Source organism: Thalassophryne amazonica, chromosome 3 (assembly GCF_902500255.1).
Source record: "Thalassophryne amazonica chromosome 3, fThaAma1.1, whole genome shotgun sequence".
Lineage (NCBI taxonomy): Eukaryota > Metazoa > Chordata > Actinopteri > Batrachoidiformes > Batrachoididae > Thalassophryne > Thalassophryne amazonica.
The window spans coordinates 137,401,747-137,414,097 of record NC_047105.1 but is presented as its reverse complement, the minus strand read 5'-3'; the positions used below and the strand labels follow the sequence as shown (position 1 = coordinate 137,414,097).

The following is a 12,351-nucleotide window of genomic DNA, read 5'->3' as shown; positions in this document are numbered from 1 at the left end:
TGGAAGACCCAGCCACAACCCATCTGGAAGACCGAGCCACGACCCATCTTCAATGCGCTAAGGAGATTGTTTGCAAAAATCTCACTATACATGACCCCATTCATTCTCCCTTTAATACAATGCAGTTTCCTGTCCCCTTTGCAGAAAAGCACCCCCAAAAGTGATGTTTCCACCCTCATGCCTCAAAATTGGGACAGTGTTCTTGGGGATGGTCTCATCCTCCAAATATGGCGAGTGGAGTTGATACCAAAAAGCTCTGTTTTGATCTTATGTGACCACATGACCTTCTCCCATACCTTCTCTTGATCATCTAGATGGTCTCTGGTGAACTTCAAATGGGCCTGGACATGTGCTGGCATGAGTAGGTGGGCCTTGCGTGTCCTGCAAGATTTTAAACCGTGACAGCGTAGTGTGATACTAATGTATTCATTGTGACTGTGGTCCCACCTATCTGCAGTTCATTGACCAGGTCCTCCTGTGTAGTTCTGGACTTTTTCAGAATCATTTGTATCCTACGAGGCGAGATCTTGCATGGAGCCCCAGAAAAAGGAAGATTGACAGTCATCTTGTCATCTTCCATTTTTTAATAATTACACCAACAGTTGTTCTTCTCACCAAGCTGCTTGCCTGTTGTCCTGTAGACCATCCCAGCCTTGTACAGGTCAACAATTTTGTCCCTGGTGTCCTTAGTCAGCTCTTTGGTCTTGGCCATGGCGGATAGGTTGGCGTGTGATTGATTGAGTGTGTGGACAGGCGTCTTTAATACAGGTAACCAGTTCAAACAGGTGCAAATAATACAGGTGAGAGCAGAATAGGAGAGCTTGTTAAAGAAAAACTAACAGGTCTGTGAGAGCCAGAATTCTTGCTGGTTGGTAGGTGATCAAATACTTATTTCATGCAATAAAATGAAAATTAATTATATTAAATCATACAATATGATTTTCTGAACTTTTATTATTATTATTATTATTATTATTATTATTATTATTATTATTATTATTATTCTGTCTCTCTCAGTTGAAGTGTACCTATGATAAAAAATTACAGACCTCTCCATTCTTTGTAGGTGGGAAAACTTGTGGATGAAATACTTATTTGCCTCACTGTAAAATGTGGAAAAAGTGAGGTGCTTTGAATACTTTCTGGATGCACCGTACACCTATACTTTTTTGCTTCCATACTTTAATACTTTAATGGATATGAATTTGAAATAAGATCATTTATGGGAGAAGGAATAGGATGAGTATCCCAAAAGGCACATTTCACATTTTGCTTTATTTATTGAGTTAACTCTTATGTCACTTAGTATTAGAGGAATTTGCATTCAACATGGCCTCTGGCAGGTGCTGGATTCCATTTGCTTCATCACGTAGCTCCTCATCTGTACCATTAAAGGAGGGAAAGCAATCTGACTGAAGTTTTAAAAAAAAAAAAAAAACACACAAGCACACGTTGCTGCACCATTATATTGATTTGTTTGCACAGACACTTGGAAAAAAAAGCTGGTGCATTTCTACTTTTCAGCTCCTCAAGGCAAGAAAAACAAATGTGTTACCAGGCAGTAGTTATGAATTTCCATTCTTAGGTCAGTTATCACATGACCTGTCGGGCTCTGTTGATATGATCTATCAGAAATTGAGAATCGCGAAGTGAAACATTTATTATTCATCATTGCTGTCTCTGTCCTCCTGTGTTTTACAAACAGCATTTGTGATTTCTTGATGGATTATGAATTTGACAAGCACCACCCCTGTTTTACAACTGAAGCCTTGGATTCAGACTTCTTTTGGCTCCTCAGGTCGTGTACTGGGAAGATGACACAAAGCCAGACACTGTTGGCAAAGTGAGAATATCTGGAAACGCCACGGCAGTTAACATCACGGGGCTGAAGGTGAACATGGCGTACTACCTCTCTGTGGCTGCTTTCAACACCGCCGGGCCAGGCCCCCAGTCAGTGCCCATCAACACCACCACAAAGAAACCACGTGAGTCTGTGCCTCCATGCATTGGAATCATTGCTAAATGGTCCTTGTTCAGGCCTCTCAGATGATGATATTCTGTCCTCGCACTGAGAGGTGTAACGTTTCTTTAGCTTTGTTGGTTCTGCTGAAGAAATTCAGTCCAACACTGGTTTAAATAAAAACTTACTTCTGAAGTAGGCAAAGATAAAAGGTGGAATTAATTATCTTTGACACGTTATGCCTTTAAAACAGACAAGTGATGTTAAAATTCCATTTAAATTGTGATCAAGTAGGATACTTAAAAATGACCACATTGGCATTTTGCATATTTCAGATTGGAAATTATTTCAGTCAATCAATCAATCAATTATTTCAATCAATCAATCAATCAATTTTTTTTACACACAAATATGAATAAAAAAAAAAAAAAATAAATATATATATATATATATATATATATATATATATATATATATATATACAACCCCTGGCAATAATTATGGAATCACCGGCCACGGAGGATGTTCATTCAGTTGTTTAATTTTATAGAAAAAAAGCAGATCACAGACATGACACAAAACTAAAGTCATTTCAAATGGCAACTTTCTGGCTTTAAGAAACACTATAAGAAATCAGGAAAAATAATTGTGGCAGTCAGTAATGGAATGGAATCACCCTGTAAATTTACATCCCCAAAACTAACACCTGCATCAAATCAGATCTGCTTGTTAGTCTGCATCTGAAAAGGAGTGATCACACCTTGGAGAGCTGTTGCACCAAGTGGACTGACATGAATCATGGCTCCAACACGAGAGATGTCAATTGAAACAAAGGAGAGGATTATCAAACTCTTAAAAGAGGGTAAATCATCACGCAATGTTGCAAAAGATGTTGGTTGTTCACAGTCAGCTGTGTCTAAACTCTGGACCAAATACAAACATGGGAAGGTTGTTAAAGGCAAACATACTGGTAGATCAAGGAAGACATCAAAGCGTCAAGATAGAAAACTTATAGCAATATGTCTCAAAAATCGAAAATGTACAACAAAACAAATGAGGAACGAATGGGAGGAAACGGGAGTCAACGTCTGTGACCGAACTGTAAGAAACCGCCTAAAGGAAATGGGATTTACATACAGAAAAGCTAAACGAAAGCCATCATTCAATCAATCAATCAATCAATTTTTTTATATAGCACCAAATCACAACAAACAGTTGCCCCAAGGCGCTTTATATTGTAAGGCAAGGCCATACAATAATTATGTAAAACCCCAACGGTCAAAACGACCCCCTGTGAGGAAGCACTTGGCTACAGTGGGAAGGAAAAACTCCCTTTTAACAGGAAGAAACCTCCAGCAGAACCAGGCTCAGGGAGGGGCAGTCTTCTGCTGGGACTGGTTGGGGCTGAGGGAGAGAACCAGGAAAAAGACATGCTGTGGAGGGGAGCAGAGATCGATCACTAATGATTAAATGCAGAGTGGTGCATACAGAGCAAAAAGAGAAAGAAACAGTGCATCATGGGAACCCCCCAGCAGTCTACGTCTATAGCAGCATAACTAAGGGATGGTTCAGGGTCACCTGATCCAGCCCTAACTATAAGCTTAGCAAAAAGGAAAGTTTTAAGCCTAATCTTAAAAGTAGAGAGGGTGTCTGTCTCCCTGATCTGAATTGGGAGCTGGTTCCACAGGAGAGGAGCCTGAAAGCTGAAGGCTCTGCCTCCCATTCTACTCTTACAAACCCTAGGAACTACAAGTAAGCCTGCAGTCTGAGAGCGAAGCGCTCTATTGGGGTGATATGGTACTACGAGGTCCCTAAGATAAGATGGGACCTGATTATTCAAAACCTTATAAGTAAGAAGAAGAATTTTAAATTCTATTCTAGAATTAACAGGAAGCCAATGAAGAGAGGCCAATATGGGTGAGATATGCTCTCTCCTTCTAGTCCCAGTCAGTACTCTAGCTGCAGCATTTTGAATTAACTGAAGGCTTTTTAGGGAACTTTTAGGACAACCTGATAATAATGAATTACAATAGTCCAGCCTAGAGGAAATAAATGCATGAATTAGTTTTTCAGCATCACTCTGAGACAAGACCTTTCTGATTTTAGAGATATTGCGTAAATGCAAAAAAGCAGTCCTACATATTTGTTTAATATGCGCTTTGAATGACATATCCTGATCAAAAATGACTCCAAGATTTCTCACAGTATTACTAGAGGTCAGGGTAATGCCATCCAGAGTAAGGATCTGGTTAGACACCATGTTTCTAAGATTTGTGGGGCCAAGTACAATAACTTCAGTTTTATCTGAGTTTAAAAGCAGGAAATTAGAGGTCATCCATGTCTTTATGTCTGTAAGACAATCCTGCAGTTTAGCTAATTGGTGTGTATCCTCTGGCTTCATGGATAGATAAAGCTGGGTATCATCTGCGTAACAATGAAAATTTAAGCAATACCGTCTAATAATACTGCCTAAGGGAAGCATGTATAAAGTGAATAAAATTGGTCCTAGCACAGAACCTTGTGGAACTCCATAATTAACTTTAGTCTGTGAAGAAGATTCCCCATTTACATGAACAAACTGTAATCTATTAGACAAATATGATTCAAACCACCGCAGCGCAGTGCCTTTAATACCTATGACATGCTCTAATCTCTGTAATAAAATTTTATGGTCAACAGTATCAAAAGCAGCACTGAGGTCCAACAAAACAAGCACAGAGATAAGTCCACTGTCCGAAGCCATAAGAAGATCATTTGTAACCTTCACTAATGCTGTTTCTGTACTATGATGAATTCTAAAACCTGACTGAAACTCTTCAAATAGACCATTCCTCTGCAGGTGATCAGTTAGCTGTTTTACAACTACCCTCTCAAGAATCTTTGAGAGAAAAGGAAGGTTGGAGATTGGCCTATAATTAGCTAAGATAGCTGGGTCAAGTGATGGCTTTTTAAGTAATGGTTTAATTACTGCCACCTTAAAGGCCTGTGGTACATAACCAACTAACAAAGATAGATTGATCATATTTAAGATTGAAGCATTGAATAATGGTAGGACTTCCTTGAGCAGCCTGGCAGGAATGGGGTCTAATAAACATGTTGATGGTTTGGATGAAGTAACTAATGAAAATAACTCAGACAGAACAATCGGAGAGAAAGAGTCTAACCAAATACCGGCATCACTGAAAGCAGCCAAAGATAACGATACATCTTTGGGATGGTTATGAGTAATTTTTCTCTAATAGTCAAAATTTTGTTAGCAAAGAAAGTCATGAAGTCATTACTAGTTAAAGTTAATGGAATACTCAGCTCAATAGAGCTCTGACTCTTTGTCAGCCTGGCTACAGTGCTGAAAAGAAACCTGGGGTTGTTCTTATTTTCTTCAATTAGTGATGAGTAGAAAGATGTCCTAGCTTTACGGAGGGCTTTTTTATAGAGCAACAAACTCTTTTTCCAGGCTAAGTGAAGATCTTCTAAATTAGTGAGACGCCATTTCCTCTCCAACTTACGGGTTATCTGCTTTAAGCTACGAGTTTGTGAGTTATACCACGGAGTCAGACACTTCTGATTTAAAGCTCTCTTTTTCAGAGGAGCTACAGCATCCAAGGTTGTCTTCAATGAGGATGTAAAACTATTGACGAGATACTCTAACTCCCTTACAGAGTTTAGGTAGCTACTCTGCTCTGTGTTGGTATATGACATTAGAGAACATAAAGAAGGAATCATATCCGTAAACCTAGTTACAGCGCTTTCTGAAAGACTTCTAGTGTAATGAAACTTATTCCCCACTGCAGGGTAGTCCATCAGGGTAAATGTAAATGTTATTAAAAAATGATCAGACAGAAGGGAGTTTTCAGGGAATACTGTTAAGTCTTCTATTTCCATACCATAAGTCAGAACAAGATCTAAGATATGATTAAAGTGGTGGGTGGACTCATTTACTTTTTGAGCAAAGCCAATAGAGTCTAATAATAGATTAAATGCAGTGTTGAGGCTGTCATTCTCAGCATCTGTGTGGATGTTAAAATCGCCCACTATAATTATCTTATCTGAGCTAAGCACTAAGTCAGACAAAAGGTCTGAAAATTCACAGAGAAACTCACAGTAACGACCAGGTGGACGATAGATAATAACAAATAAAACTGGTTTTTGAGACTTCCAATTTGGATGGACAAGACTAAGAGACAAGCTTTCAAATGAATTAAAGCTCTGTCTGGGTTTTTGATTAATTAATAAGCTGAAATGGAAGATTGCTGCTAATCCTCCGCCCCGGCCCGTGCTACGAGCATTCTGACAGTTAGTGTGACTCGGGGGTGTTGACTCATTTAAACTAACATATTCATCCTGCTGTAACCAGGTTTCTGTTAGGCAGAATAAATCAATACGTTGATCAATTATTATATCATTTACCAACAGGGACTTAGAAGAGAGAGACCTAATGTTTAATAGACCACATTTAACTGTTTTAGTCTGTGGTGCAGTTGAAGGTGCTATATTATTTTTTCTTTTTGAATTTTTATGCTTAAATAGATTTTTGCTGGTTATTGGTGGTCTGGGAGCAGGCACCGTCTCCACGGGGATGGGGCAACGAGGGGACGGCAGTGGGAGAGAAGCTGCAGAGAGGTGTATAAGACCACAGCTCTGCCTCCTGGTCCCAACGCTAGACAGTCACAGTTTGGAGGATCCAAGAAAATTGGCCAGATTTCTAGAAATGAGAGCTGCTCCATCCAAAGTGGGATGGATGCCGTCTCTCCTAACAAGACCAGGTTTTCCCCAGAAGCTTTGCCAATTATCAATGAAGCCCACCTCATTTTTTGGACACCACTCAGACAGCCAGCAATTCAAGGAGAACATGCGGCTAAACATGTCACTCCCGGTCTGATTGGGGAGGGGACCAGAGAAAACAACAGAGTCCGACATTGTTTTTGCAAAGTTACACACCGATTTAATGTTAATTTTAGTGACCTCCGATTGGCGTAACCGAGTGTCATTACTGCCGACGTGAATTACAATCTTACCAAATTTACGCTTAGCCTTAGCCAGCAATTTCAAATGTCCTTCGATGTCACCTGCTCTGGCCTCCGGAAGACAATTGACAATGGTTGCTGGTGTCGCTAACTTCACATTTCTCAAAACAGAGTCGCCAATAACCAGAGTTTGATCCTCGGCGAGTGTATCGTCGAGTGGGGAAAAACGGTTAGAGATGTGAACGGGTTGACGGTGTACACGGGGCTTCTGTTTAGGGCTACGCTTCCTCCTCACAGTCACCCAGTCAGCCTGCTTTCCCGACTGCCCGGGATCTGCCAGGGGGGAACTAACGGCGGCTAAGCTACGTTGGTCCGCACCGACTACAGGGGCCTGGCTAGCTGTAGAATTTTCCACGGTGCGGAGCCGAGTCTCCAATTCGCCCAGCCTGGCCTCCAAAGCTACGAATAAGCTGCACTTATTACAAGTACCGTTACTGCTAAAGGAGGCTGAGGAATAACTAAACATTTCACACCCAGAGCAGAAAAGTACGGGAGAGACAGGAGAAGCCGCCATGCTAAATCGGCTAAGAGCTAGTAGCTACGCAACCTAGCGGATTCCTAAAAACACACAAAGTGAATAATGTGTAAATAATCCAGAGGTGATTCAGCAGAAGGAGTGCCTTAATTAAGGCACCAAACAGGCCATGAAGCAGCACATGCAACGCACAACAACAGCGAACGCATGACAACGGTGCCAAAACAAAACAAAAATCGACCAAACACGCTGTGGAGCAGCACAGGTAACGCACGACAACAGTGCTAAAAAAAAAAATAAATAAAAAAAAAACGAAAGCGTTAGCAAGCTAGTTAGCTTGCCAACGCTGATGAAAGTTAGCTGATAAAAGTGCTCCGTCGCGATGTTTCGACCGTTAGAGGTCTTCCTTAGGCGTTGGAGCACAGTAAAAAAAAAGTAAAAAGGTAAAAAAGTAAAAAAGTCTTGAAAAAGACTGTTAGTTCAAAGTCCAAAGCAGCAGGTAGCAGTCTCTGTGTAAACAGTCCCAACAGAGAGCCAAAATTCTTAAACAATAAACAGAAAAAAACAAGGTTACAATAGGCTAAGGAAAAGCAATCGTGGACTGTGGATGACTGGATGAAAGTCATATTCAGTGATGAATCTCGAATCTGCATTGGGCAAGGTGATGATGCTGGAACTTTTGTTTGGTGCCGTTCCAATGAGATTTATAAAGATGACTGCCTGAAGAGAACATGTACATTTCCACAGTCATTGATGATATGGGGCTGCATGTCAGGTAAAGGCACTGGAGAGATGGCTGTCATTACATCATCAATAAATGCACAAGTTTCCGTTGATATTTTGGACACTTTTCTTATCCCATCAATTGAAAGGATGTTTGGGGATGATGAAATCATTTTTCAAGATGATAATGCATCTTGCCATAGAGCAAAAACTGTGAAAACATTCCTTGCAAAAAGACACATAGGGTCAATGTCATGGCCTGCAAATAGTCCGGATCTTAATCCAATTGAAAATCTTTGGTGGAAGTTGAAGAAAATGGTCCATGACAAGGCTCCAACCTGCAAAGCTGATCTGGCAACAGCAATCAGAGAAAGTTGGAGCCAGATTGATGAAGAGTACTGTTTGTCACTCATTAAGTCCATGCCTCAGAGACTGCAAGCTGTTATAAAAGCCAGAGGTGGTGCAACAAAATACTAGTGATGTGTTGGAGCGTTATTTTGTTTTTCATGATTCCATAATTTTTTCCTCAGAATTGAGTGTTTCCATATTTTTTTCCCTCTGCTTGGTCTAAAAAAAGTAACCATTACTGACTGCCACAATTTTTTTTCCTGAGTTCTTATAGTGTTTCTTAAAGCCAGAAAGTTGCCATTTGAAATGACTTTAGTTTTGTGTCATGTCTGTGATCTGCTTTTTTTCTACAAAATTAAACAACTGAATGAACATCCTCCGAGGCCGGTGATTCCATAATTTTTGCCAGGGGTTGTATATATATATATACACGAGGTGTGTTAGAAAAGTATCGGACCTTTTTATTTTTTTCAAAAACCTGATGGATTTGAATCACATGTGCTTGCATGAACAAACCTTGAACCTTCGTGCACATGCATAAACTTTTTCACGCCTGTCGATTGCATCATTTCCTGGTAAGCAGCCTTTGTGTGAGGTGTGTATCGTGCGCTCGGCGTTTTTTCATTCCAAGGAAAAAGACGGAACGACTGGACCAGCGCTGCATCAAATTTTGCCAGAAACTGGGCGACAGCCAGGTGGAAACCATTCAGATTATTCAGGCGGCTTTCGGTGATGATCCTATGGGCATCACACAGATTAAGGAGCGGTACAACCGGTTTAAAGAGAGCGAGTCGCGCTCCGATCGGCCATCAACATGCTGAAATGACCAGATCATTTCCAAAGTGAATGCTGTGGTGATGTGGGATGTCGTGTGACTATCGGAGAAATTGCGGAAGAGGTGGACATCAGCACTTTTTCGGTACATTCCACTGTGACAGAAGATTTGGCCATGAAAAGAACGGCGGTGAAAGTCATGCCGATGGCTTTGGCACGAAGCTGACGGTGGAGCAAAAGCGCCTTTGTGTTGAAGTCTCACAGGACATGTTGTGACATGCCCACCTCTTCCACAATTTCTTGGATAGTCACATGACTGAAAAGTCACCGAAAGCCGTCTGAATCATCCTAATGGTTTCCACCTGGCTGTAACCCAGTTTCTGGCAAAATTTGATGCGGCGCTGCTCCAGTCATTCCGTCTTTATCCTTGGAATGAAAAAACGCCGAGCGCACGACACACACGTCACACAAATGCTGCTTAACAGAAAATGATGCAATCGACAGGTGTGGAAAAGTTCACGCATTACCATGCTGAGTTGTCATGTTGTCACACATTTTCTAAGTGCCAAGCAAGCGGTGTTAGATGTTTGTGCGTGTCACCTTGAATTTGGCCGACACCTGCCGCAAGAGGGATCAAGTGGGCTCTCACAGGGCACACTCTGTCTTTCTGCCGCTGATGTGTGCAAATAGTTGTAGCAACAAGTGTACGAGGTGTTGTAGACAGCTCCAATTTTAGAAGGATTGCAGACGATTCCTTCTTCATGTGCAATTCGACCACATTCATACTATGTGTGAAGGGGCCCTTATGGTTGACCAAGGAACTGACTGATTGGACCCAAAAAGCAGAGAGTAATGGCCAGTTAAATAGGGAATGACAAGATTTATTCACACAGTGAAGGGGATGATTGTACAAGGGAGCAGACAATTGATGGGGAAAGTGTAAATGCACATGCGTGTATTTGATGTGACACATCTGTGATGCTTGCCATGCATTTTAGACCTTAGTCTTAAATGGATATTGCTTTTGTAGCAAATCGTGATTCTAGGCACCAGTCGACATCACCTTTTTGTACCCCCTGAAATGCAGGAATGGATGTATATTAACAACTGAAGTAAAGTTGACCACACAAAACATATATACTAGCTATTATTTTTTCCTGACATTTGTACATTTTTATGCACTTCTGTACCTGCAGAAAATAAGTACATAATGCATTTCTTATCTCTGCCTCTGGATCTTTTACAGCACCGGATCGAGCTCCAGGGAACATACAGTGGACCGTGACTGGCTCCACACTCACACTGCACTGGGATCCTGTAGTAGCCATGGAGACTGAGTCAAAGGTCACTGGCTATTTGGTACGTCTCACATCCCAGACATGCTCTCGATTGCTGCTTGACAGCTTTTGTATGAGTTTATTTGCGTGCTCGTCTTCTGCTGGCTCAGGTGCTGCTGAAGAGTCATCGTCACAATGAAGTCAACAGCAGACTGACCAACAAAACCACTGTGGAGCTCAGTCTCTCCTCCAGTGACAACTATCTCATTCAGATCAAGGCCCTGAGTGAGGGTGGTGAAGGTGCGGGTAGTGAACCCATCCACATCCACAAATTGAGTGAGTTTTTCTCATAACATTTCTATTTGGCCACTGATTAAGTAAGGATTCAATAATTCAGAAAGAACTTTTATTTACTTTTTTTTTTTTTGCATCCATTTCCAACGTTGTGCAGTAGACTTATTATAGAAAAGTAACCTTTGTAGAAATGTGTGCATGGTGTCATCCATCTCTGCCATTAGGTTATTATTCCTTGCTGAGTGGCTGCACAGTGCTGCAGCATATAAAGCAGGTCTGTGTTCACATCCTGCTGAACTCTGAGGCAGCTCAGTTTGCTGCTCATCTCTTTGATGTCATACAAAATCTATCTTAAATAGCCTCCCGATGTAAGACAGCAATAACGTAGACTTTAGAAAACCCACCGTTGGGTTTTGATTCATGATGACATGGGAGAAATTTCGAGGACAGTGTGGCTTTGTCTGTTTCAGTGAAGTGATATTTCTGTTCCTGCCGGTTTCTGTTTTCAGGCATGGGAGCTCGAGGCTCAGGAACAGGATGTCTCAGCCCATTGTACCGCTCTGCACTCATCATCTGTGCACTGCTCGGCTCCATCTGGTGATATCTAATCACTGCCCTCCCATCCTCTCAGTCAGTCTGTCCTACATTAACCCTCCGCTGGACTGGCGTGAGGCCCACAATTCAACAGGAGGACTGAAAAAGACTGGACTGCAACATATTTCAGGACCATTTTATCAAACGACCATCAGTTCGAGACCTGATGCATGTCAGCTTTTTTATTTAAGTGTCATAAGTGCCACTGTTCTCCATATACATTTCTGTATTTCCACTTAGAATTCCTGGTGTCTACATATCTTCTAAGTGTCTTTTGAGATACTGATGCCTTAAAATCAATTAACATTTGACAGTACAGTTCATACCTTAGAAGTCAACAGAGGCTGCTTTCTGTGTAGTTATTTTCCTGAACATTTTCCAAGTATACTGAAATCTGAACTGATGAATTCATTTTCATTCACAAATTTACATTGGGAGCATAAACTCTAAAAAGGAACTGTTGTCTCCATGAGAAAAAAACTGATGTAACAGTTTGCATTGATTTTTTTTTAAAGTTATTTCAACTTAGTTATTTCACCTTTCAACTACGTTAAAGCCACAAGACTTGTTTAGTTGAGTTGAAATAACTTTAGTTAAGTTGAAATAATTTTTTAAAAATGTATGCAAATTGTTCTTTTTGTAACACCTTTTCTCGTTGAGAGCGGTTAATTTTTTTTAGAGCGTGCTGTAGATGCATTAATGTTTTTCTATGTTTTGGGGCTGGTTACACAAAGAATTTGTAACAAAAATTTGGATTGAATTTGCTTTTCTGTGTGAGTTGTGCAGGAAGCTTCATGAGTAGGGATGGTAACGATATGACTTTGATGGTACGACTACTCTTAACTATATTCTGCTTACCAATCTGCTACTTTAATAGTATTC

The 12,351-nt window shown here is 40.8% G+C and overlaps 1 protein-coding gene across 1 annotated transcript in view; it reads left to right on the top strand.

Moving 5' to 3' along the window:
• Nucleotides 1-11,574, top strand: part of cntn3b (contactin 3b) — a 519,637-nt gene extending 508,063 nt beyond the window's left edge. The window contains 4 exon segments of the mRNA XM_034167483.1: nt 1,799-1,985; nt 10,551-10,663; nt 10,752-10,917; nt 11,385-11,574. Of these exon segments, the coding sequence (XP_034023374.1) occupies nt 1,799-1,985; nt 10,551-10,663; nt 10,752-10,917; nt 11,385-11,476 (558 nt within the window). The 3' untranslated portion in view covers nt 11,477-11,574.
• The last annotated feature ends 777 nt before the right edge of the window (nt 11,575-12,351 follow it).